The sequence below is a fragment of the Elephantulus edwardii genome, unplaced genomic scaffold (genome assembly GCF_000299155.1).
Source record: "Elephantulus edwardii isolate Elephantulus edwardi_28Jun2011 unplaced genomic scaffold, EleEdw1.0 scaffold00106, whole genome shotgun sequence".
In the NCBI taxonomy this organism is placed as follows: Eukaryota; Metazoa; Chordata; class Mammalia; order Macroscelidea; family Macroscelididae; genus Elephantulus; species Elephantulus edwardii.
In genome coordinates this window covers 3300850-3328435 of record NW_006399856.1, presented here as the reverse complement: position 1 = coordinate 3328435, position 27586 = coordinate 3300850, and the positions used below count along the sequence as shown (strand labels likewise).

Sequence of the window (27586 nt, the reverse complement as noted above, 5' to 3'; positions counted from 1 at the left end):
GGCACATAACAACTACTAGGGATCTCTGGCACAATTACTCTTTTTTTCCCCATTTTAAACTTGTCCTGTGTTTTTTGTTGTGTTTTTTTTCTTTTCCTCACTTGCTAGAATTGTATGTTTTGCTTGTATCTGTATTTTTTCTAATTATTGAGTGAAGTTTTGGGGTGGGGTTTTTCCTCTTAATTTTAAGTCAGGTGAGAAGAAATTTTTTAAAAAGACAAAATTAGTAAAATTTAATTTGCTCTCATTTCTAAGTAGGTCCCAAGTACTTTCTTTTTCTTACCTGAGTGAATGGCCTTGACTAAAGAGATTTCCTCATTCGTTAAACAGAGGAAGCTTAATAGAAAGAGAATAATGATTACTCCAGCAATAGTAGGAGTTGACAAAAGTTTGTTGGGTTTTTTTTTTTAATTTTATTATTTTGTGTGTGTGTATGTGTGTGTCTGACTGGTACAGGAGGAGATTGCCCCTCCTTCTCCAGCAGAGCATCTGGTGGATTTGAACCGCATATCTCATCAGCAGAGAACTGCCAGAAGTCCAGGCTGGGTTTAGAAGGGGTCATGGTACTAGGGATATTGTAGCTAATGTTAGATGGATCTTAGCTGAAAGCAGGCAATACCAGAGGAATGTCTATCTCTGTTTCATTGACTATGCAAAGGCGTTTGACTGTGTGGATCATAACAAACTGTGGCTGACTCTGAGAAGAATGGGAATCCCAGAACACTTGATCGTGCTAATAAGAAACCTGTACTGGGACCAAGAGGCAGTCATCAGAACAGAGCAAGGAAACACTGCATGGTTCAAAATTGGGAAGGGCATACGCCAGGGATGCGTCCTGTCTCCGTACCTTTTCAACCTGTATGCAGAACAGATTATCTGGGAGGCTGGGCTCTATGAGGAGAAATGTGAGGTCAAGATTGGTGGAAGATCTATCAACAATCTGTAATATGCAGATGATACAGCCCTGCTTGCTGAAACTGAGGAGGACCTGAAGCGCTTGCTGCAGAGGGTCAAGGACTGCAGCTCCAATATGGATTAAGGCTCAATGTCAAGAAGACAAAGATTCTCACCACTGGACCAATTGGCAACATCAGGATGGATGAAGAGATTGAGATTGCTCACAGCTTCAGTTTGCTTGGCTCCACAGTCAACACTCTCGGGACCAGTAGTCAGGAAATTAAAAGACGTATTGTGATGGGAAAGTCTGCTGTTAGGGACCTCTCCAAAGTACTGAAGAGCAAGGTGTCTCTTTGGAGACTGAGGTGTGTCTGATACAGGCCATGGTCTTTGCTATCACTTGTTATGCATCAGAGAGTTGGACAATGACTAAGGAGAATAGAAGGAAAAATTGATGCCTTTGAGCTGTTGGTGCTGGAGAAGAGTATTGAGGGTACCATGGACTGCTAGGAAAATAAATAGATTCATTCTGGAAAGGGTCAAACCGGGCTGCTCCTTGGAGGCAAGGATTCTAAGGCTCCATCTAACATACTTACTTTAGACATGTTGTGAGGAGGGACAGGTCCTTGGAGAGGGACATCATGCTTGGGAGGGTGGAGGGACAGTGCAGAAGGGGAAGGCCCCCTATGAGGTGGATTGATTCAGTGACTGGGATAATTGGGATGGGTGTATCGGAGATGCTGCGATTGGCAGAGGACAGAGCAGAGTTTAGGGATGTTGTACATAGGGTCTCTATGAGTTGAAAATGACTTGACAGCACATAACAAACACCACCTCTGGGATTGCAGTGCAGCTTCTTGCCACTAGGGACAAAAGATTTTTTAGGAATGAACCAGATGGTAATATTTAGGTTTTGCAGATCATGTGGTCCATGTTGCAGCTACCCAGCTCAGTTTTATCATGGTGTGAAAGCAGCCAGGGTTAATCCATGCACGAATGGCTGTGTCCATGCACAGAGGACTGTGTTCCAGTAACATTTCTGTGCAAAAATGGGCAGTAAGCTGGCTTTGGCCCCTAGACCCTTGTCTGTCAGTCCTTTCTTTAGAGGATAAACAGGGAGCCATCAAGTCACTTTCAGATGGAACAGATTTTTCCAGCTGCTGCTCCGCACAGATCACTGCTGGAAACGCACCTCTTTTAAGAGGAGATACTTTTCCTTGGAACTTTGCAGAGCCACCTACATTGTTAGCAGTTTGTGATCTCTGCTCTTCCCCTCCCCCTTCTTTCTTTATTTTAAATACCATTCCAAGGCTGCTATGCTCTCATCCTTGCAGCATTTTTTAGTTCAGTGTTTGCTCACTTATTTGCAGCTGTTGTTGTTATGTACCATTGAGTCAGAACTAACTCACAGGTGACCCTCCAGCGGGTTTTTCAGAGGCGGTAGATTGCACAGGAGAAGATTGCCCGTCTTTCCTCCACACACACAGCAGGTGGTGGATTTGAACCACCTGCCTTTGAGTTGGCAGCATAACTCCTTACCACTTCCCCAACCCACCAAGATAAGAGAGAGAATGGAAAAACAGATTTATTTAATTTAGATTTGCTTTTCCATAGGTCTTGTTTGACTAATATCTAGAATATGGTAATACTAAGGTTAACATTTTTAAAAACTTTTGATTAAAAAAAATCGGGCACAGAGCACTTTATTATTACTATTTTTTTTATTTGTTATCATTGATTGCTTGCCCTCTTATTTGTAAAAAGTAAGGCACAGAAGAAAAACTTTTTCTAGATTCATGTACTTTGTGTACGATACAACTGTCCACCTCAGTCTCCTCTTCAGTTAACCTTTTTTAGAGAAGACGGCAGGTAGTAAAATTCCAGATCTTGAATTTGTTTATCCAAACCCCTAACTCCCTAGATATTTCAGAAGGTAATGCTCCATTTCACACAGCTCTGTTCTTCCTAGTTCAGAAAGTGCGCTGCCTTCCACAAGTTCAGCTGGATCCTCTGCCCAAGACAGTTGTCCAGGTTTTCGCTTCTCAACTGGAGAAGACGTCTCTTGAGCGCCCCGCCGATGTCCCTGAGGCAGACCTCTCCGAGGTGGACGCCAAGCTTGTGAACAGCCTGATGCCCTTTCAGAGAGCCGGTGTCAAGTATGTTGCCCTGCCTCTTCCTCTTCCTCTCTCACTGTATAGATCACTCCCCAAGAATTGGGTTCCCTGGCTTCCCTTCTTTACGAGTACTCGTCTTCCACAGACATCTTGGCAGACACAGCCAGACGTGCCATTACCAGAGCTGTGTTGTCACCACTGATTTCAAATTCCATGACTGAATCTGGACTCTGGTTGCGGGTGTGCAGAAACCCAGCCCAGACTAGGTTAAGCAGACAGACATGGCAGCAAGTATAGCAAACGCAGGCTCGTGGAAATCTCAGGACTCTCTGCCCTCTGTTGGCACTGCGGGTTCTCGGTTTGCTTTGTTCTCAGCCATGCTCTGTGCAGATGTGGCGGCTAGTGCCGCAGGGCCTTGCTGCTCCCTGTATCTGCTTAGTGACCCAGCAGAAGCACTTCTTCCTTCACGGGTCACGGTGGTGAGAAAGGCTTGGAAAGTCTACTCATGTGTCACACCTCACTGTCATCAGGTCACTTCCGACTCATAGCGACCCTCCACTGGCTTTCCAAGGTGGTCAGTTGTAATGGGAGGAGGCTACCTGTCGTTCTCCTCCAGAGCCTGGATTCGCACTGCTGGAGATGCAGCCTCTGTGTTCACTACACTGCTCACTGCACCATCCCTGGAGCCAGATGTTGGCGTCGGGCCCTCCTGGATTCCTCAGACCAAGAGAGAGAGGAGGAGGTTCTCTGCACGAAAGCCGGTGTACTGTTATCATAACAAGAAAAACATAAACTTGTGTTTCATAGAAAGAAAAACAAAGCCTGACCTGTCCTTTCTTCCATTGTTTCTTGAAAAAAGCAAATTGACAAGACTGAATACAGAGACCAAGAAGTGGGAGGAGGTCCTGTTTGGTCAGTCTGTCCAGAAAGAATAAGAATTAGGTCTGTCATAAATGCTCCGTAATTTATAACAGATCTAATTCTTACGATTAGCTTAAGTTTTTAAAATAAAAAAAATTAATTAGATAATTGTTATTAGGCTGTGCAGTTGACAGTGGAGCCCTGTGCACAGGACCAGCCCAGCCCACAGTCGTTGAGTTGTGGCATCCCTTCACCTGGTCCCTGTGGCTGAAAATCCCAACTGACGGCCTCATCTTTCTCCAGAGGACTGGCTGGTAGATTTGAACTGCTGATCTTTTTTTAAAAAAAAAATTATTATTCATGTTAATGAAAATTTACAGAGACTTTGGATTTCCATTCATTCATTGTTGCACTTTTTTCCCTACCTAACCCTCCCCCCCAGTACACTCCTTTCTTTGAAAAGTAAAAGAAAAATTCTTTCACTGTTATACTGTACCTCCCCCCAGGTCCACTCCACTATGCAGCCTTCGTTCTGGACTCCCGCCATGACAAAAATACCTAATCACATATCCCTTTTAAACAGTTTTCTCCCTCATCTGTTTCAGTGAACTGCTGACCTTTTCACCAGCAGCCTGACATGTAACACTCCGCACCTCCTCAGGGCTCGTCCACGCAAGCAAGGAAAGGAACCTAAATTACCAGCTAAGCCTGTCCGCTGTGGCCTGACCGGTGTGAGGCTTCAAAGCCCTTTATTCTGCTTGACCTGTCTTTGGCTTGCTTTTCTGCCCCAGATACACTGACTCAGAATCTACATTTTCACAAAATCCCCGGGTGATTCTTCATACCTATTCTTAGGTAAAAAGGGTCATTTGTGGATCTTGTTAAAATGTAGATTCTTTGTCAGTGTTACCTAGTGTAGAGGTCTCTAAGCGAGGTCAGACAGATGAACCTGTTCAAATCCGTGGACTGGGCCTTGTGGATAAAGCTTGGTTACTGTCTTTAGTATGAGGGTCAGTGAAGGAGAGGAAGACCCTCCCCCCCACAATGAGATGAATTGACACAGTGACTATAGAACTTGGCCCTAGTGTGCCCAAGATGATGAGGCTGGCTCAGGATAGAGCAGAGTTCTGGTCTGTTCATGGCATCACTGTGAGTTGTACTTTACTGAGTGGCCCCCAGCAACAACACCACCAACATCTTTAGTGGAGTTCTGGTAACATAGTCCATTTACCAACAAAGGCCAAGCGTCTCTAGCAGTTCGAATCTACCCACTGGTAGAAGAGAGAGAGATGGGTTATCTCTGCAGTTTACAGCCTTGCAGACCTGCTGGAGGGTCAGCTATGAGTTGGCTTCGACATGACAGCAATGGCTTGACTTAACTCTCTTTCTCAGGGGATTGCTCTTTGTGGGAGAGTTAGGTCCACTTGTACCTCACTACATTCCTGGGCCCCAGCTCTCCTCGTCGCCACGTTCTTCCTTTCTCTTCCATCCTTTACACTTCGTAAAATACCATCTTGCTTTGCTGTTTTCAGTCATCCATCTGTTGTGATGCATTTTGAACCCGGCTCAGGTGGTTCTTTCGCACCCTTAGGTATGAGGTTCTTCCAGGTTCCGTGAGGGATCCTGGAGCCCATGGCCTGTGCTGATCTTGCTGAGGAACCAGCATCCTTGAGATAGAGGCAGTGCATGTGAGTGTCTCCCATGCAACAGCACAGTAGCAGCATCAGCGTGGGACCCACACCGTGGCCAGTGGCTGCTGTCCGTCTCTCTTTACAAAGCTCTGGAGCCAGTAATGGTGCTTATAGGGTTTCATCAAAACTTTCTAATTAAATCCAGGTTCTAACTTCAACCTCTGTCTTCAGGACAGTCCGGCGAGTTTGGTGTTAGCTAAGAGGGCCTATTGAACTCTGTTGCTTTTCTTTTACCTTTTGTATGGAAGAGCTACAGTGAAAATGGCCTCAAAATCTCCTGCGTACATGTCACCTTCCTTAACTCTGAATAGTTCAGCCCAACAGATGAGTGAGTTGAGACGGAATCATTTACCTAAAGTCACCCAGCTTGCAGAAGTGGAATTGAAGCTTAATTCTGCGTTTCTGACATTTTCCTATTGTACTGGTTTTCCTGTACAAGACATTCACCCTCTGTTGTTCCTCTGCCATCCAAACCCTTTATTCCCCCTCTTTGTTTTCATTGTTGGCCCCTTTGTTCTGTAATTGGACCACCATTAGGTAGAGAGAAAACAGAAAGGAAATGAAGCCCCGGGGTTCCTTTGGCTTCTCGAATGACTCACTCCTACAGGAATTGTGTATGAGTGAAGCCAAGGGGCCTGAAGCAGAAGGCCCTCAGCGATCTGGAGTTGGGTGGCTTTTCTTGCCCCAGCTGCTCCCTGTTCTCTCTGGCTTCCGATTTTGTAAATCAGAAAGGAGAGTAAAAAATTAATCATCTCTCACTGGTCTTCTCACCTCTGTGTTGTGAGGTAATACCAGGAATGATCAGATGACTTAATAGAGGTTTATGTGCAAAGAGCATCAGACTGGTTCTTGAAACGATGAGATGACCCACCGAGATGGCCATCCCTCCATCTCAACCAGGGTAGGGTTCTGTGGTTTTGTAGCATTTCGTAGTGCCCTGGCTTGACCCCTCTGTCTCCTGTCTGTAGAGCCTCAGGCAGGCTGGCCTTGGGCTACCCTGGATCCGCTGCTCTGGGTTCCATCTTTGGTCTTGGGTCCTGGCCACTGGCAGTTTAGAAGGGTAGAAATGATCATTCTGAAAGGCCACACGCAGCCTAGAATTCCTGCAGGCCATTAGAAAGTGAAGTAGATGGTCATTGAAAGCTAATTAGAAGAGATTATGTTCTGTTATCTGCTGTGTAACTAGGAAGGGAAAAGAGCTGATTGGTTTATTACAGGCTTCTGAGCAGAGGGCTGCTTTTTCAGTTATTCAGATGACAGAGGCCTGGTATTTGGAGCAGGCTACCTTTTAGCTGTCTACAGATTCATCTTAAAACCTTGAGCAAGGAAATGTCACTGTCACTGCCTTGATTCTTTCTCTGCTTTCTCTTGGGATAATGCCCACAACAGAAATTCCCAGTGTTTACGAGGGTGCAGGCACAGATTTAAGTGTTCTGCCTTCTTTAGCCTGACAGCATTCTGATGGGGCTGGTCCTGGTGTGTTCCCTTCTTAAAGCCAAGGGGGCAGAGGCCCAGAAAGAGTACGTAACTTGTCTGAAAGTTTAGGTCTGCATGGCAGTGGCACTGAGATTTCAGCCTGAGTCATTGTGATCTCAGGACCACACCAACTCGAGTCAGCCCCCTGTGGATTCTTACTCCATAGGACATCATAGGACAGAGTCAAATTGCTCCTTTGGGTTCTCAGTGCTGTAACCTTTGTAGAAGCACACTGTCACAGCTGTGGAGTGGCTGGTGGGCTCAAACTGCCAACCTTTCAGTTAGCAGCCGAGGACTTTTAACCACTACACCCCCAGTCTCCTTTAGGCTCTAGGCGGCAATTATTGGAGGGTCAGCATTGGGGGTTTTTCCTGCCTTTTGATGTGTTTGCTTATTGCTATAAATTGACCTCTGATTACTGCTTTGGCTGTTTCCCAGAGGTTTGTTTCAAGAAACTTTTTAATTTCATTTTTTATTTCTTCTATTACCCACTCATGTTCAAGCTAGTTGTTGTTCAGCTTCTAAATATATATTTTTTCTCCTTTATCTTCTTGTTATTCATTTCTAATTTTGTAGCATTGTGGTGAGAAAATGCTTTGTATTATTTCTACATTTTTTAAATTTATTGATGCTTGCTTTGTGACCTAAAATGTAATCTGTTTTGGAGACTGTTCCATGCATATTAGAGAAGAAGGTATAGTGTGGGTTTTTCGGGGACGCATTAGCCTATAATTATCTATGAGGTCGAGTTGGTTTACTGTGTGGTTTAATTCTTGAGCATCTTTGTTGAATTAGGATCAGCGTTGTTCAGGTTGAAGCCCGTGCTCCCTCTTACACAAGCATTCCTGCCCTTACCCACTTCCCCTTCCATCTCTCCTCCAGCATTTTCCAGCTCCTGTGTTAGGTCCTTGCCTGGCCTTTGTGCCTAGAGAGCTCTCTGGAATGTTCAGAGAGCCCGTCTTAGCCCCATAGTCTCATCTGACGTAAGTCATCTTGTCCCCTCCTTTCTAGGAATATTCCTAGTCTCTCTCTTTCAGTCTCCCCAGTGAACTGATGGTATAGGAACCCTGGTGGAATAGTAATTTGACATGGTGAGCTGCTAAGCGAAGGATTGATAGTTTAGACCCACCGCTTGATCCACAGCTGAAAGATAAACACTGGTCTCCTGTCACGATTCACAGCCTTGGAAACCCAGTGGCGGGTCAACTCTGAGTCAGAATCTGCTGGTGCTTTATGATTGCATTTCCTGTTGGTGCAGATAGTCAGTGTGCTCAGCTACTTCCCAGAAGGTTTGAGGTTCAAATTCACCTGAACGTTCTTCAGAAGAAAGGCCTGCTGCTTGTAGGAGGTCACATGAATCAGGAGAAGTCCCACAGCAGTGGTTTTGTGGAATGAATCCCACTCACCATCCGCAGTCTGTGGGCCTTACCCTGTTGGACCCGAGGCTGCTTCCTCTGCCTGGAACTCTTCCCCCTGCTTCCTAGACAGCTCATCTTCTAGATCTCGCTGCCCTTTGGGGCCACCGTCTCACAGGTTTCCTCTTCTAACCCTGTTAAGTCTGTCTCCTGTTTGCTTTCTGCTCCTTCCTCTTTGGAAAGCAAGGCTCTTCTCGTGGCCCGTGCTGCGTAGGACAGGGACCTGTGGAGAGCAGTACGTGTCTACTTTATGGGCAGCACGTTATCTGCTGAACCTGGAAACGTCCCAGGCCGCAGTCCTGACTTTCTCTCCTCTCAGTTTCGCCATAGCAAAAAGAGGCCGCCTGCTGCTCGCCGATGACATGGGCCTTGGCAAGACCATCCAAGCTATCTGCATCACGGCCTTTTACCGGAAGGAGTGGCCCCTCCTGGTGGTGGTCCCATCGTCTGTGCGCTTCACCTGGGAGCAGGTTATGTCTCTTTGTGTTGTGATGTTAACAAAGGTTGTGCCTCAGGGTTAGAGTAACGGAGTGAAGTTTGGGATTTTTGAAGATCCTGTCTCAGCCAAAGGCAGGAAGGAAGGGAAGCAAAATGACCAGAGCTAGAGAGAGAGAGTTTTCAGACTTAGAATCAAGTCAAACCTTTAGAGAAGAAAGCTAAGGAGTGATCAAACTCAGCTACTAGCCAGACGATTGGTGGTTCAGACCCACCGAGAGGTGCCTCAGGAGACAGGCCTGGTGGTCTGCTTCCGAAAGGTCACAGCCCTGAAAGCCCAGTGGAGCTTTTCTGCTTGGCGCACGGGAGGTCATCTTGAGTCAGAACCAACAGCATTCAAGCTCAGAACCCTGGCTGTATCCGTTGATGGAGATTTCCTAAAACTAACCAGTTCCTTTCCCTTCAGGCTTCCTTCATGGCAGCTTTGACTGTGTCGGGGTGCAACTGGGCTCCACGCAGCTTTGAGCGGCTGAGTTTTCCGAAGTAGCTCGCCAGGCCTTTCTCCCAACCTCCAGCCTTTCTCGCCTAGCAGCCAGGCACACTGACCACTCCTACCACCCTGGGACTAGGAAATTGCTGAGACTCGCTTAATCCCTCTTAATTCTGTAACAGCCATGTTTATTAGACATGGTAAGTGTTAATCCCATTTACAGATGAGTAAACTGGATTTTCACAAGGTTCATTGTCAGGCTCAATGCCAGTGAGGAGAAGTGTGGAAACTCAAGGTCATGCTTCTTGGCTATGTCTGTTGTACTGTATGGTAGGCAGCGAAGCTAAGATGGGCACTACCAGGTGCTTTCAGTGAAGAATCTGACATGAGCAGCGTCTTGTCCCTACCCTTAAGCTTTTTCTGCCATAAATTCAAGGATCAGAAAGAGATGAAAATCCTGAAGTTCAAGCTCTCTGATGCACCACGAGTGGGGAAGGAAGACCCGATTCATTCTTTGTGACTCGACTTTGCTTTGCACTTAACCATATAAGCGACCCCACAGGTTCCCTTCTTTCTAAGGCCCCAGAGAGCCAGGCCTGCTAAGGTCCGCCTGATTCCTAGACACGCCACATTAACTAGGGAAAGGCAAATCTGGAAAAATATGTGTGTAGATGATACCTTCTCCTCCTCCTGTCTTTGTAATGTGAATTGTCCCAGTGTCTCCAGACACCAGACCCTCAGCCACCCGGCTGATTGTGACGAGCAACAGTTCTCCAGGCCAGAGTAGAGCTGCCCCATGGTGGTTTCATAGCTGTAATTCTTAGGGACGCGGATTACCCCATCCCTCTTCCATGGAGCGCCTAGTCAGTTTGAACCACTGACCTTTCAGTCAGCAGCCGAGTGCTTTGACCACTACACCACCTGGCTCCTTGATAATCCCATCTGCCTATTTATTCGAGAGGCATTAAATTAAAAAAGGTTAAATCACCTTCACACGCCAGAAACTCTAGGGAAGAGACTAAGGGTTAGAGGGGGACACTGGGCTAGAGGAAGAACTGGCACCTCCGGTAGCACAGACAACGGTCCGCCCTGTGAGCTGCGCAGTGCCTGGCACGGGAGCACTGATTTCCTCCATCAGCTTGGGCACCTGAGTTCGTGGGAGGGTGGTCAGTGTTTTGGAGAGAGCATTATCAATTTGTAGAATATAATGGCATAAATGTTTTTATCAAAAAGGATCCTATTCTTTCCTTACAGCAATTTGCCATCTAGTTAGAGACCATAGACAAGAAACCCAGAGTTCTCCAAGTGCCTGTCAACCAGCTTGCTCACCAAGGCGAGAAGTCTCCTTTTAGGGGGACGTGAAAGGGGTGGACAGGGACAAGGAACGTCGCCATGATTGGCTCAGTGGTGCCAAGGATATTACGATAAATGCCAGAGGGTGTGAGAGGAGACGCTGAGCTCACTTCTCAGGGAACATTGAAGGCGAGAGTGTCAGTGACGACTTGGCTGGGGTCAGCGCTGGCTGGCAGCTACTAAGCTGGCTTCTCATTGTGCTTTGTTCTTTCCTGTCATCCCCAGGCCTTCCTCCGGTGGCTGCCATCTCTGAGCCCAGACCACATCAATGTCGTGGTGACCGGGAAGGACCGCCTGACAGCCGGCTTGGTCAACATTGTCAGCTTTGACCTTCTTAGCAAGTTGGAAAAACAGCTAAAGACCCCTTTCAAAGTCGTCATCATTGTAAGTGACTTGGCACAGGGCTTTAAAGCTTACCTCTGTGGAAGCATCCTTCCTTAAAAGCCCAGTGAACTTTCAGATCTGTACAGATAATCCCCAGGTTACAGATGCTGTCAGTTCCCAAGCGAGTTCAGTTGAATTTGTAGATAGGAGGAGCAGCTCTGTAGAGTCCTTATTTAACTTTACTTCAGTGTAAGAACAGGCATGAGGCCTTTCCCATCGCTTACGATCTACACATGTAGCAAGTGAAGGTTGTGATGAATTTGTTGTGAGTTGGGGTTGGTCTCACCATTTCAGAGCAGCCCTTTCGAGTGGTTCATTCTAGTTCAAACCCCTCCTCAGAATTTGTCTTTCCACTCCAGATAGACTAAATCAGAATCTATATTTTTAACATAATCCCCTGGCGATTCTTACATGTACTTAAAAGTCTTATTAAATATTAAGGATCTTGCCAAAGTATAAATTCTGACTCAATATTTCTGGGGTGGAAAAGCAAATTCTTAGCAAGGGTCGAACTGGAATGAACTCATTTCAAAGTGAATACAGATCTGTGTAATTTTTTTTATTTCATTTTATTATTTTTGTGTGTGTACCGTTAAATCAGATCTGACTGGTACAGGAGGAGATAGTCCCTTCTTCTCCAGCAGAGCATCTTGTGGATTCAAACCGCACACCTCTGAGATTGCAGTGCACCTTCTTGCCACTAGGCCACCAGAGCTCCCTCAGATCTTTGTAATCTTAAAGGGCAAGTTTGACCTGTCTATAATCAAATGTTTGTAACCTGGTGATTTACCTGTAATCTCTTTCAAACTCAGTTTCTCGGAGAATAGAAGACTTTTCTCCAGTTTGTAAAGAACTACTATTTCTTGCTTCTCAAATAAGAGTTCTCAAGCCTCACTGCATGTTGGAATCTCCGAGGGAGCGTTGATAAAATGTGATTTGTAGGTCTGTGCATGAGTTTTCCATAGTATCTCTTCCTAGTGTGAGGCCATTGGTGGATTCCAGACGTGACTCCAGGCTGCCTGGGCTCAGAGAACGGTCCGTAGACAGTGTTTTGCCAGATACCTCAGTTCTGTGGTTCAAACCATACGTTTTCTTCTTGCCAAAAAGAAGATTCTTTCCTCCTCCAAAAAAAAACCAAAAAACTTTTATACATTTTTATTTGAAAGAATCCTAACTAAAATCCTACTCTCAGATTTAATGAGACATCTTTCAGTTGCTCACTTTCTTAACTCATCACATATTTCATAAACCAGCCACTTCCATCAGTACTGACTCCACCGGTGGTGTCTTTTACAAATAAGAACCTGTAGAGAAGCAAGCATTGTGCCCTGTCTTCATCTGTCCAGTCCCACCCTGATCCAGGTGACCGCTTACAGACCGTTAGTGGTCTAGCATATTAGCATATTGATTTACTTTGCAAGTTCATGCTTGTTTTTCCCTCTTTGCCAGACAAGACTCCTGATGTCTCCAGATGATATGAAAGGTCTTGCTCTTCTTTTCCAAACTTGTGAATTTAAGGAAACTGTGGCATTTCTCTTCCTCTTAACAATAAAACTCTGATGGCAGTGACTTCCCACATGTTGACGCTGTGCCACAGAGCTCCCCACATAGGGCTAACTTGAGGGGAGGCCTGTCCGCTCCTTTGTTCGTCTGGCACTTTGAGGACAGCCCTGCACCCATCACTGACCGGTGCACTGGGGGTGTCGGGAGTAAGGCACCCTCATCCTTCCTGCGCCTGTGGTCTAGTAGGAAAGACGGACACACAGTAGGTCATTAGGATACATCCGAGTGCAGGACCGAGGTGTGAAAAGACTATCGTGGGAGCTTAGAAAGTGATGGAGAAGACATGATTGTCAACTCAGGGAACCTGTTCTTACATGTTGCACAGAAGAGCAATTCTACATTCTGAGCAGCAGCAAACTTAATTTTTTAGAATTTTTTTTTCAGAGCTGTGTGTAAAATGAACCTTTGCTTAAAGTAGTGTGTCCATTCTGTGCCTGTTTGCCGGGGGGGCTCTCTTCTCACCACACCCTGACATATTTTATAAGCATATTTATGCCTTGTTTGTTTGTTTACATTGGCATAGCGCATATATTGGCCATCCACTCCTGAAATGACAGGCCTTCAAAAATGCTACGTACAACAGAGCACACTTAGATTAGATACCAGATATGGAACCAAAGGCTGAGTCTTCTCTTAAGAATCACAGAGGAGGAGGAACAGTTGTAAACAAACCTTAGTGATTGGAAAGTGACATGTAGACTGACTCAGTGACTAGGGTAATGGGGGTAAGTGTTTCAGAGACAATGAAAATTGGCTCAAGATACAGCAGGATTCAGAGCTGTTGGGTTGCTATGAGTCACAGGCCACTCGCAGGCACACTTAGGAAGAAAGCCCTTCATTGGAAGGGCACAAAAGGCAAAAAAAAATGTAGAACTCACTTTATTTGTGTGAGCTTCTTGTTTGGCACAAATTCAACTATGGCTTCAGGAGGGAAAAAAATGTTACCATGAGTGTAAAATGAAAACAGTAAAAGAATTATCCTAGTCAAGTTGAGATGGTTCTGGGGCAGGTAGGAAGAATAATGCCTTAATATTGTCTTTCTTAGAGTAAGGAGCTCTGGTGGCTGGGTGCTTAAAATGCCCAGTTGTTGATTGAAGGCTCAACAATGCAAGCCCACCAACAGTGCAAGCCCACCACTTCTCTGTGCATGAACTGTGTAACTGTCTGCTTCCTTGAAGGTTACCTACTGGCCTTGGGAGCTGTCCAGGGCACTTCTGTCCTGAAGGGTAATTTCAGTTGGAATCAACTTGATGCCAGTGGGCGTGGTTTGGTCTTGCATTAGGTACTTTGCATATATAATAGTAAACTTTCCTTAGTCTTTACTGGCGGCGGTTATCCTTAATATTCTGACATTGAAACTGAGACAGGTTAAAGAAATGACTTGCAGGTATGATGCCTGCAAGTTGGGGAGACAAGGGTTCAAGCTGGGCGGCCACTAATGGTCCGTAAGTGGCCACCTGCATCAGAGTGGGACCGGACAGATGAAGGCAGGGGCACAATGGTTGCTTCTCTACAGGTTCCTTATTTGTAAAAGACATCGGTGGAGTCAGTACTGATGGAAGTGGCTGGTTTATGAACTATGTGATGAGTTCAGAAAGTCAGCAGCTGAGAGATGTCACATCCAGGTTTGTGGAAAGTGATGCTGCCCTAACGTTTGGGAACTTCTCTTACACTCCCTTCTGTTGTGCATTTGGGGTCTGTCCTGGCACATTGCAGCTGCAATGAGATGGGAAGCCTTCTTGTGATTGATTCTCGAGCACCAGGAGAGGCCAGCCATGAGAGCAGCTGACGCTCTTAAAGCGGGGCTCCCCCAGAGCACCTCACAGACTGTAACAAGCAGGTACGTGGTGGTGGTGTTTACCGCTGAGTCTGAATCCACCACTGCTCACCCTTCAGCAGGTTTTCAGAGGCAGTAAATTACCTGAAAGGAGATTGCCCATCTATCTCTCACTGGGCAGCTGGTAGATTCAAATTGTGCACCTGTGTGGTGGCCGCCCAGTTCCTTACCACCAGACCACCATTAGGAAGTACTTCATAACCACGCAGAGAAATGAGCACCAAAGAGAGGTCAAGTTCTTGCTGACATAGTAGCTAATCTGAATGTGTACCAAGCTAGAAATTCTCCGCAACCACACACCACAAACATGAGCAATAGTCATACGGCTTTGGAAAGTCTAATAAATGTATTTGCTTCTCCATGGAATACAGAGCTGTAATCTCCCTCCATTTCTCCAGAGTAACTGATGAGTCCCTAAAGCTAGGTGTCTTTTTCCCTTTCTCAGCCCCCTCTGCCCACACCTCCGTGGTGGCATGTAGCATGTCCCCTGATAGACTGTCGGTGTGTCTGGCTTTATTGTTGAGCTATGAACCCTGAGGTCAGGGGCTGTCCCATCATCTCTGTGCCCTTGATACTTGTGCCTGACCGGTGCAGGGTCACGGTGTGTCTTCGTGCCCTACACATGAGAGGCACAGCTTGTGAAGCCAAGGCCAGCCTGCCAGTGGTTCCTTTGTCACTGCACCCCATGAGGTGGGCAGGGCGAGGCAGTCACCAACCTCGCTTTTTAGGGGGGCAGTCTCTCAGATAAATAGCTTGTCCAGAAGGGAGTAGAGAGATGTCACCTGAATCCCAGCCCTCACCCCAGCCACAGCTGTGTCCGTGGAAAAGTGCTGAGACAGACATCCACTTGAAAACGACCAGCTGGGGTCAGGCCTGATGTGGGGTTCTGCCTTCTTCAGCTTTGTGCCTTTTCTTTTCAGGATGAATCTCACTTCCTCAAAAACAGCAAGACTGTCCGCTGTCGAGCAGCTATGCCCATTCTAAAGGTGAGTGTTGCTGAGTGCAGACTTTGGGCCTGAGCCCACTGGCCATGCCATCCGGCCGTGTTGTACTGAAGCTGGCAAGGGGTCCAGGCTGTGGGCTGAGTGTTGGCGTTGACTTAATCATTAACCAGTTGTTGTGGAGTCTCTCAGCTCAGAGCTGCCCACAGGTGGTTTGGGGGGTTTGGTTTGTTTTTTTTCTTTAACCATTGCTTTCGGGTACAGTGACCTTGTGTGTCTCTTCCACCTTCAGTGACCTTCTGTGACCTTTTGTATTAGATCCCTAGGCCTTGCTTCCAAGGCAGTTCTGTGAGGATTTAAACCACCAGCCTTTAAGTTAGCAGCTGAGACTGTTTAATCATTTGCCTACCCAGGCATCTTGGCACCAACTTGAGGCATCTTTACTTACAGCTTTAAGGCCAGTTTCCTTTGTCTTCTAATATCCTAACCTCTGAGCAGTTGATGTTGTTAGGTCCTGCCCCTCAGAGATGAATTAGTGCCCTGTTGAAGGGACTGGACTTCAGAATCTTCCTCAGGAAAAAAAAAATGACCTGACTCCTCTGTGACCAGCTCCAGGAAGCTGCTTTATCTTCAGAGTCACTTAGAGTGGCAAACTGTCACGCTGCTGGAAACCATCGTGCGTAAAATGAGAGAAGTACTCATGCAGAACCTGGTGGGTGCCAGCAAGAAGCACTGGCAAAGACAGTCCTTTGAAACCAGTGCCTTTTTCTGTGGGTCCCCATCCCCCTGCCAAGCCTGTTGACAGAACAGCCAGCGTCCCTTGGCATCCTGTGCCATGAGGATTTAAGCCCGGGTGACTTGAGTGCTTGGCTGTGAGGAATCCAGGCTCCTGGAAGCAATTAGTGTCTCCAGGGTCTGTAGATTTCTGTCTTAATCTGAGTCATCTCTCCATCAAACATGTCCTGTATGCCTGTGTCCTGGCCCCACACCTCTGCCCAAAGAAAGCTTAATTGTCTCGCATCCTTCTGAAGTAAGTTTGTTCCTGATATGGAAACAAACTGGAGTTTTTCCAAGACAAGTCAGAAATTCCTCACAGATGACTTGGAAAGAATGCACTTTAGCTAGTATGTTGTTGTTGTTATGTGCTGTCGAGTTGCTTGCGACTCATAGTGACCCTATGTACAACAGCCCTAAACTGCTCTGTCCTGTGCCAATCGCACTGTCTCCAATACACCCATCCTGATTACCCCAGTCACTGAATCAATCCCCCTCACAGAGGGCCTTCCCCTCCTGCCTCGTCCCTCCACCCTCCCAAGCATGATGTACCTCTCCAAAGACAGGTCTCTCCTCACAACATGTCCAAAGTATGTCAGACAAAGCTTCAGAATCCTTGTCTCCAAGGAGCATCCTGGTTTAACCTCTCTAGGAGATTGAGAAGCAAAAAAAAGTGTGTTTTATCCCTATTCTCTATTATAACTACCTTGGTACGAAACAAATACGGTAAATGTTGGTTACATTTGAAAATTTATCTTATCAGTCATTATTCCCCCCAAACACACCCCAGTGTCTGTTTATTTTAAAGTGTGGAGTTTTGTTGATGCTTTTTTAGAAATAATAGGTAATAGGATACATCTTCTGAGGCAGGATTGCCACATGCTCCAAAGTTAGAAATAAAATCTCTTTACTTAAAAAGCTTGATCCTAAAAAAAAAAAGCTTGATCCTCAGTTCATGTTGCGCATAAATATTTATATATATCGACAGCTATTTATGGCCACATTAAGCTGAAGTATTATGCCCAGGGTAGTGACCCTTTTGGAAAGCTTTCATATGTTTTCCTTAGAAAAAGTTAATAGACTGGTTGGCACCATAGTTCCAATATTAAAGACTTGACTAAAATTAACTCTGTATCCATGATTGTTTAGAGAAAAGAAATGCACAATAGATAGACTGTATCATTAGCTTTATAACATGAAAGCTTCTTAACAGCCGCCTTGTTAATGTTGTTTGGGCTGAGCTATGTGTTGGTTTCTGAAATACATGCTTCTCAGCTAGAACTTGTAAAGCAGTGTTCAGGTCTTTAATATCACCTTACGTTTATGAAAGAAGACGTGAAGCATTTCCTGAAGATCAAAGACCACAGCCTTCAGTCAAACCTCAACAGCAAGAGAACAAAAATTCTCATTACCGGACCAATAGGCAACATACCGGTGGATGGAGAAAAGGTTCATGTTGCCAGGGATTTCATTTTGCTTGGATCTACAATCAATACCCATAGTGGCAGCAGTCAAGAAACCAAAAGATGTATTGCACTGGGGAAATTTACTGTCAAGGAACTCTTTACAATGCTAAAAAACAATGCTTTCTGTTTTAAGACTAATGTGCTCCTGATCGTGATATTTTCAGTTGTTTTGTATGCATCTGAAAGTTTGACAGTGAATAAGTAAGACTGAAGGTTAATAAATGCCTTGGATTTGTGAGGTTGGAGAAGAGGGAATATCCCGTGGGCTGCCAAAAGAACCAGCAAATCTCTCTTGGAGGAAGTGGTTAACCAGCATGCTCTCCCGAGGTGGGGATGGTGAAGCTTTGTCTCATAAGCTCTGGGCATGTGGTCAGGAGGGGCCAGTCACTGGAAGAAGATATCAAAATGGGAAAGGTCAACAAAAGAGAAGAAGACCTTCAAGGAGATGGATTGATAGTGACAATGACAGTGGGTCCGAACACGTCAGTGATTCTGAGGAGGGTTCAGCACAGGACAAGATTCTGATCTATTGTTCATAGGGTCGCGATGAGTGTAGTTGGTACAGTGGCACCTAACAACAGCAGCACTATCACCTCCCAGTCTAGGAAGATTATAGGGCAACTGATTGAATTGTCGTGAAGGCATTCGGCTGCTAACCTGTGTGAATCTGCCAGCCAGTCCACCGGAAACAGATGTGTTAATCTGCTTCCATAAGGTCCCACAGCCTTGGGGGCGTTCTGCTGTGACCTAGTGTCCCTGTGAATTGGAATCAACCCTGTAGCCGTGGCTTTGGATATTGATCCGGTATTAAATGCATCCTATAAATGTCTGATGAGCCCCCTGCACTTGATTACTGTCTCCTGACCTGGGAACGTGATCGCTGGACAAGTTCAGTGACGTGGATGAGTGGGCTTTGGATGATGGACAACATTTGCTTGCACAGAAAACTTTGCATTTCCACCCTCCCCCCCATTTCATTGAAAGGGTTTTGAGCCATGGCAAGCCGGGCTACAGACGTCATTCTTGAAGCTCATTGTTATTTTAATGAGCCTGCATTAAGCCATGCAGGAAATTAGAAGGCCCGGGTAATTGAACTGTGGAAAATGATAACTGGAGAGATTTCTGGCGCTCTTGTCATAATAGGGTTGGGTAGTGCTGGCTGCTGAGAGAGGAGCGATGCGTCTTGAGAATTGTCTATGTTGTATCTTTATCATTTTTCCTCCTCCCTGTTGCATCTTGATTTCTTTTTACAAGGAAGCATGTCTGTTTGAAAACTCAATCTCCCCTCCCCTCAAATGATTCCTGCACATGACTGCCTTCTACCACTGTCATTAACTCAAGGTTACAGTGACTAACAAGCTGTCTCTACACAGCTGAACTCCATGGTATGGTCTCTTCCCAAAGCTGAGATGAATTTTACCTTTAGTGATTTTTGGTGACTGGATGTTCCAGTGCACTGAGAAGTGCTTTTCCTTTTCTTAAAAAAAACCCCATAACCAAACAAAAAAACAAAGCAAAAACAAACAAAACAACCCCAAAACAAACCTGAAGGAACTCTCTGTTGCATCTTAGCAAGAAGAAGCTGGATGTTGGGTCTGCTCTCTCTGAATCAGCTTGGTGTCAGGGTAGCGAGGAGCCTGGAATTCCATCTCCGAATGGACAGGTTAGTTATTTCCCTCCCTCCTGCACTGAACAAGCTCCCTCAGGTCAGGCTGGGTTTCGGGTCAGTGGACCCAGGCCCACCTTTCCTGTCCTTATTACCTGCAAAATGAGCTTGAGCCAGGGACTTCTAGACTTGAAACATTCTGGAGTCAAGTTGGTGAAGGCCTTGCTTTCCCGTCATAGAAATTAAAGTGGAGGCTGACAGTGAGGCAGCCCAACACTCCCTCCTGGGAGGAGAGTTTAGGCATTAAGAGTTAAGCTCTGATGGGAAGTTCAGCTGGATATCAGAAACCCGTCTGGAAGAAGCTCAGACCTACTGCTGTTCCCCTCATTCCCTCTTCCTTTTCCAGTGCCAGGTTCTGTGCCAGGTTCTTTCCCTTCACCCCTTGTTCCCTAGGCCACTGATTCACTTCCTTCAGAACAGTGTGTCGTGTTGCTAACCAAATGATCGGCCCTTTGAATGATCAGCCCTGCTCCTCTGGAGAAAGATGGCAGCCACCTCCTATTAAGATTTATAAGGGAGCTCTGGTGTCCTAGTGGCAAGACGCTGCACTGCAATCCCAGAGGTATGCGGTTCAAATCCACCAGATGCTCTGCTGGAGAAGGAGGGAGCAATGTCCTCCTGTACCAGTCAGATCTGATTTGACGGTACACGTAAAATTAATACAATAAAAATTAAAAAAAAATTATAGACTTCAAAACCTCACAGAGGGACTCTGTGAGTTGGAATCCACTTGATGACAGTGGGTTAAAGTTAGGATTTATTGATTGATTTATCAATCAATATTGATTTATCAGACACTATGCTACAGAGGAGTGCCAGGCTGTGGAGGTCCCTGATTGGTTTCCTGTACCTGCAGCAAGATGGCGAGGTCAGGAAGCCTCCGAATCCATCTCTGCTCCTTGGAGTCAAGGATTCTGAAGCTCCATCTCACGTACTTTGGGCATGTTGTAAGGAGGGACCAGTCGTTGGAGAGGGACATCATGATTGGGAGGATGGAGGGACAGCGCAGGAGAAGAAGACCCTTGATGAGATGGATCGATTCAGTGACTGGGGTAATGGGAGTAGGTGTGTCAGAGACAATGAGATTGGCACAGGATAGAGCAGGGTTTAGGGCTTTTGTACACAGGGTCACTATGAGTCTCAAGTGACTTGATGGCACATAACAACAACAACACTACAGAGCAACAAAGCGGAGAGCTTAGTCATTGATCATAAGAAGTTTGTAGTCAAAAGGAAAAATAATACATGAGCCCTCGTTTATGAACCATCTCGAACTGGCAAATGTGTACAGACCTAAGCTTGTTGGTGGCTCCCAGGGGCGAGCAGGAAAGAGGGAGAAAGGAGAACTTCCTTACAGGACACTGAGCTGCTGGTCAGGGTGATGGGAACATCTGGAATTGGAGAATAATGGTGGTTGCACAATGTGCGAAGGAGAATCGGTATCACCAAGTTGTATAAAATGGTGAAATGGCAGATAGTTTGTTACATAGATGTTTGTCACAAAAAAGAAAGCAGTGTGTGCTATCTAGTGAGGGAGACAGAAGGAGAAAAACACTGAGTGTGAGAACAGACTGGCAGAGCGTGCTGTGAAGACGGCACGTGAGGACTTAACTGTTGGTGGCATCCCAGCGCCCTTGGCGAGGCCATCAGGCTCTCTGCTCATACTCCTTTCACACGGTGAGCCCAGTGTGATGCCGAGTCTTGAGCAGAACCCAGCTTTTAGCATCTTTGGAGCCTGTGCTTGGTTTTAAGGTGCTTAAACTTAAGAACTGCTAGCAGTTTACTCAATAAGTAAAAGGGGGGGGGGTGCGCGCACGTGTGCTAGATCCCTAGGGATTTTGCCATTCCTGGTGGCCTCGTTGGGACCCGTTGAGTTTTCCCGTCATCCCTGTGTTTTCTAGGTTGCCAAGAGGGTGATCTTGCTGTCGGGCACCCCAGCCATGTCCCGGCCCGCTGAGCTCTACACCCAGATCATCGCGGTCAGGCCAACCTTCTTCCCTCAGTTCCATGCCTTCGGACTGCGCTACTGTGACGCCAAGCGGGTACTCCTTGTCTCTTCTTTCTTTGACCCCCACGTCCCTCACCCTGATGGTGGCACTTCCCTTTTTCTTCCTTCTCCCCGCCCATTGTGTGGTGAGAACCTATGAGCTGGGTGGAGATTTTAGTTCTGATGAGCTTGACTAACCTGAGCATTTCCTTAAGAAAGGTGAGGATGACCCCTCTGGCTGTAAGATCTGTGGTGGTCCCAGGCCAGTGTTCTCTAGTGTTGGGACCAGCGGCTGGGGCTAGAAGTGTGGGCCTCTGGGAGTCAGTGGCTCTTGCCTAGACACAAGCTGGGGCTGAGACTCTGGCGGAGGAAAAGAGAGAGGTGACAGGAGAACGGGAAGAAGAAACAGGGAAAAAATATCACTGCAAAGACAAAGGAGGCGGGGGCACTGTCTGGAACTGCTTTGGGTCGATTTTTGTCACTGGACCTTTGCTTGTAAGTGGTGACTGAATCCTGCCTGGTCAGTGGCCGCAAGCCTTCGTCCGAGAGGTTCTTTTCATGAATGCTGTGTTGGTGCAGCAGGAACTTTCAGAGCTATAATATGTGCAGCATGAGGTCTCCAGAAATGGCCCAGAAAGCCCCCTAACACAGATACCGGGCACTTGAAATCTGTTTCTGCTCTCATTTATTGGTGGTTACCAGGACAGGCAAGAGGGTGGAACTCAGGGATCTCATTACTTAAGTGAGACACTGAAGCTCTTGTAAGGGGGAAGGACAATTCTGAAATGACATCACGGTGATGGTTGAACAACAGGATGAGTGTGATTAAGGCCACATAATGTTATACATGAGAAAAATGTTGACATGAGAAATATTGGTGGTGGTTGTTGTTAGGTGCCGTAGAGTCATAGACGACTCATAGCGACCCTGTGAACGAAAGGCCTGAGCACTGTTCATAGAGTTTCTGGAGGCAAGCCATTTCGGAAGTGGGTGCCACTCCTGCTTCCAGGCTTGTTTTAGTTGGGAAGCTCCAGCAAACACTATCCACCATGGGTAACCATTACCACATTTGGCACATCTGTGTCACAGTGTTCAGCATCACAGCAACCAGGAGTTACCTCTGTACAGCAAATGCACAGACCAGTGCTATACCTCCTAGAAGAATGTTTGACAAAAAAGTGATTTGAACCAGGCCTGAGGGCCGCAGATTAAAATCACACACCTTGGGCTTGGTAGCATAACTGTCTGTCCACTGGGCAAACGTAGCTCTCTCTATGTTGTCGTTGTTGTTAGGTGCCATCGAGTCATAGACGACTCATATCAACCCTATGAGTGAAAGGCCTGCACACTGTTCAATATTGGTTACGTGTGGATTTATGTCTCTCTCTCTCATTGCTATAGGATGGGAGCCCACTCATTGCTGACCCTCTGTTGGTTTTCTGATGAGACCACTGGTTTATTTGTACCACCTGGGAGGCGTGGTCTTTGGCTCCGTTGCACAGCTCCCAATGGATTTGTGCTCCCGGTGTATTTGCCACAGTTAAGAGAGACACACACATGGGGAGGGGCGGGTACAATATAGTCTCTTTCTAAAACTTTATTAACTCATACCTTAGGGATTCCTACTTTGTGATCAAATCACAGATTTGCATAGCTCCTGTGTGCAGCTGAGATACCAGTTGTTTGGCGAAGTGACAAGTCACGTCACATAAAGGACATTCCCACATTCTATTAGGGAAAAGACGCCTAGGCAAGTTCTTGACGTATAAATAAGATTATCTGCCTTAAATTTTTTCTGTACTATTTTTTCTAAAAAGAGCAATTTTTTTTCCAAGTACTTTAAAAATGTCCACTTACATACAAACAGAGTTCTTCTATTCAAGAGAAGTCCCTATGTTGTAAATTGTAGGGCTTTTCAAACTTAATTGTAAACCATTTTTAGCTGGTTATTGAAGCAAACATCTCCATTTTTAAACATATTTAAAGGCTTTAGACTTCTCTGACAAAATCTGCAATCCACTTCCCCCCCATGGACCAGGCCAAATGAGGCTGATGATGTAAAGTTCTTAGGGCCCTTCAGAGCTCTTCCAGTGCAGATTTTGATAATAATCTTTACCTCTTCACGGTCTGGATTTATGGAGTTAATACTGAGCGAGTGATGAAAGGAATTTCCCAAGCAATCTGTCCTGTTCTGTGTTCCCAGTCCCAGGCCACCATCCTCCCAGTCCCTCAAGGCAGAAGCCAAGGAGACAGCCTTGAGTTCTCTCCTCTCCCCATAAAATAAGCAAAGCAAACAGCGTGTCTTCCACAGAGCCCAGTTTATGAGACTCGTTGGTGATTATCCTCAAGTCCAATTTAAATCTTTTGTGTTGTTGGGTCTTGACCTCCACGATTAAGAGCTAGTGGTATATTAGAAGTTAGGAGCATGATAAACAGACTGATTATAATATCCACTTGTTCCCAGCATGGTTTTTATTTAATGCAGCCCGTCAGCCAGACTGCTGCGTATAGGCCATCTTCATGCACTCAGAGAAGCTGTTGATGGGAACAGCCCTTGCTGAGCTTGTTTGTGACCTCAGAGTAGCTAGAAGGCTTTTGCCAAGAACTTCCCATCAGTTCCAGAGTTGGGGATTTTCTTTTGTATTTTGCTGGCTTTGAGCTTGTTGGTTTTTAAAGAAGAAATCACTTTTGATCCTTAGTTTGATCAGTTTTGATCATTTGTAGATAACCTACTACGACAGGTTTGGAAGCAGGAATGGCATCCACTTTCTAAACAACATGCCTGTGGAAACCCTATGAACTCTGATAAATGTTGATAGTTGTAGGGGTCTTCAGGCCTTTTGTTCATAGGGTCGCTGTAAGTTGTGCTTGACTCGAAGGCAATCAACAACAACAGGGAACCAGCCCTGCCTCACCAAGATTCCAGGTCCAGGGCCCCTAAAAACATGCATGTACCCAGCCCCCACTCTCAGTTAGCTTATAGGCCAAGGAGGGGAGTTGGGTAGCCAAAAGTCTAAGGTGGCATGGGGTTCCTTCATCTGCAATTCTCTGCTTTTTCCAGTAAAACTGTTGGTGATGGATACAGCTTTGTTTGTTTGTTTGTTTACATCTTTGTTATTGTTGTTGTTACATCTTTTTTAGTCTTTTCCTTGTGATTTGAGGCAAAGTTTACAGGGCAACTTGGTTTTCCATTCAGCCCTTTAATTATAGCCTCCACATTATAACATCACCCTTCCTCCACCCACCCTGTGGTTCTCATTTCCATTCATCCTTCAGCCTGTCTTTTCCTGCCCTCTGAGCTTTATCCTTGGGCAGGCACTGCCCTTTTGATCGTGGATGCTTGATTGTCCTGAGGAATGAGTACTAGTGCTACTGGTCACCATATATACCTGTTTGATGGGAAGTTAAGCCAGACAGTGAGGTTAGTTTTCTTTATATTCATGACTCTTCCCCCTCCTTCCCATTCTCACCTGTTTCTCATTTTTATTCTTTTGGGCATCGCCTTGCCTTCTAAAGCCGCATGACGTTCTCTGGGCAGAGCTAAGCTAGGCGCAGTGGGCCTGGCAGTCTGGGCCCGGGGCGCATCCTCACCAGCTGGGTCTCCTCTTCCGCAGATGCACTGGGGGTGGGACTACTCAGGCTCCTCCAACCTCAGCGAGCTGAAGCTTCTGCTGGAAGAATCGGTCATGCTGCGGCGCCTCAAGTCTGACGTCCTTTCCCAGCTCCCTGCCAAACAGCGCAAGATGGTAGTGGTCGCCCCTGGACAGATCAGTGCCAGGGCCAGGGCCGCCCTGGACGCCGCAGCCAAGGACATGACCACCAAAACCGTGAGTTGGGGCTGGAGCCAGGGAGGTGGAGGCAGACACATCCACAGGTGCACCTTCCCGAGAGGGCGCTGTGCACAGCTCCCAGGTTCCCAGACGCGCCCTTTCAGAACCTCTCCCCTCCTCCCTAAGCAAGAACAAGAAGTCCATTTCCTTTTCCTGCCTCATGTGGTCTGAAAGCCCTTATGAGTTTGCAGCTTTCTTCTTGAATGACGTTCCTGGATGGAGTGGACATTTAATGTGGTCAGCTGCTAGCTGAAAAGTGGGGGATTCCGTCTGCTCAGGCACCACAGAAGATAGGCCTGGCTGTCTGTTTCTAAAACGTCCCCATTGGAAGCTCTGCGGGCGCTGTTGTATCACAACACACACAGGGCTTCATGAATCAGGCTCAGCTCAGTGGTCAGTGTTCTGCTTTGAACAGATGGCCATTAAAGTAAACCCAGGGGAATGAGAGGCTGAATGCCTCTACGAAAATGACAATTTATGTTTAGTTTATTTTTTTTTAACATGGAGAGAAATACATTTTAACATTTTGTCTTATATAATATTGCATTTCCACTTGAAAGAAATGTTACATTATGTTTAGTATATTTTAAGAAAACATCCGTCTCTTCTCCTCGTAAGATGGGCAGTATCCTTCCGTGAGATTTGGAGTCTCTGATAATCTTCTTGAGAGTCAGCTCTGAGTTGACTCAGTCTCCACAGCATACAACAGCATGACACCCACGTAGCTGAGCCTGGTAGGTTCATGGGTTCCCAGAGACAGAGTCAATAGATTTCTCCTAGGGCACATGGGACCAGGAATGAATGTGAGGACAGAGATGTCCTCCTTCATCAACTCCATTCTTGAACCTAGCCTTTCAGGAATTGGTAGTATTCTTTCAAAGACAGAACTACAGCACAAGAGACTATTCCTGGGCAATCGATGATAATAATAATAATAATAATAATGTGATGAGTCCTTTAAAGAACGGATAGATAATGAACACTGTATTAGAACAGATGAAGGAAAGAACTATTTAAAAGGAATCTATGATTAGGCATTATATGTAAGACAAAAGCCCAGAGTAAGAGGTACATTGTGAAGAGGATTAGGGGCGGGGGAGGAAATTGTGCAACAATGAATGAATATTAAGAAAAAAAAGGAAGTGAACTGAGGAGGGGAAGGGAGGAGGAGGGAGGGAAATGTGCAACAATAAATGAATGAACTCCAAATGTTCTGTAAACTTTCATTAAAATCATGATTAGAATTTAAAATTTTATTATTAAAAAATAAAGTTGAGTTGGAACCGGAAAAAACCCCCAAAACCCCTCAGTCTAATGTCAGTTGCTAGAAGTGATCTTGTAGGTGTTTGCTAAATGTTGATCTTCTAACCCGTGCTGTTACCTGCTCTGGTCATAACAACATTTGTATTTGTTTAACAAAGTGGAGTTTTCCAGCCCCCATAGCCCTGTAAATTCTTATTATGTCCATTTAGGATTGACAGAAGCTTGTGTCTCTGTTTCCCAGGGATGGAAGCTGAGGGAAATACTGGGACCGTGACTTCCCGAAGTCCCGTGGCTCGTGACCAATAGAGCTGAGACTAAAACCACACCTCTTGCCCTCCCATTTCACAGCTCTTTCCACTGTGTGCTTTTATTTTCCACATATTTTTATTTAATATCTGTCTGTAGTGTCATCGCGGGCTAAGTACTGGAAAGTAATCGACACCAGCTCTGTTTCCGTCCTCTTGAGATGAGACTGTGCAATTTTCATTGCCAAGAAAATAACCGTCATTGGCACATGTTGGCATTATCATGAAGTATTATCTGGATTTGATGGTAGGCTGTAGAAAAAAACATAGATATAGATGCAATCTCAACCTTCAGGAGATTGCAAATGACTCCGAATGAGGAGCGTGCAGGAATTCCTTAAATGCTCCTTCAATATGTGACGAGCATGACTAACTGGTTCATTTTAAGAAGTGTTTCTTTTTTTTTGTTTTAAATCTTTTTATTTATTTTTTTATTGTTTCGGTGTGGGTGTTTTGTTGGTTTTTTGTGTTGTTTTGTGTGTGTGTGTGTGTGTGTGTGTACCATCAAATAGAATCTGACTGGTACAGGAGGAGATTGCCCCTCCTTCTCCAGCAGAGCATCTGGTGGATTTGAACCACGTACCTCTGGGATTGCGGTGCAGCTTCTTGCCACTAGACCACCAAAACTCCCTAAGAAGCAGTGTTGTGGTTGGAACCAGCTCATAGCTGGCGTGGTAGACAGTGCCAAGTTACACACCATACTTGGTTTATTCTGTAGGGCATATATGTGTCTGGATGAACAATAGGAAATGAGCAAGTGTGCCTTCTTTCCCATGGATCTGTCAGACTTCAACAATAATAATGTGAACATTGTTGTTTGTTGTTGTTATGTGCCATC

At 45.9% G+C, this 27586-nt stretch overlaps 1 protein-coding gene across 1 annotated transcript in view; it reads left to right on the top strand.

Annotated features, from left to right (window-relative positions):
* Nucleotides 1–27586, top strand: part of SMARCAL1 (SWI/SNF related, matrix associated, actin dependent regulator of chromatin, subfamily a-like 1) — a 70010-nt gene that overhangs the window by 16636 nt on the left and 25788 nt on the right. The window contains exons 5-11 of the mRNA XM_006891914.1: nt 2867–3053; nt 8774–8924; nt 10958–11116; nt 15437–15502; nt 21265–21405; nt 24965–25177; nt 26311–26322. Of these exons, the coding sequence (XP_006891976.1) occupies nt 2867–3053; nt 8774–8924; nt 10958–11116; nt 15437–15502; nt 21265–21405; nt 24965–25177; nt 26311–26322 (929 nt within the window). The remainder of the gene's footprint in view (nt 1–2866; nt 3054–8773; nt 8925–10957; nt 11117–15436; nt 15503–21264; nt 21406–24964; nt 25178–26310; nt 26323–27586) is intronic.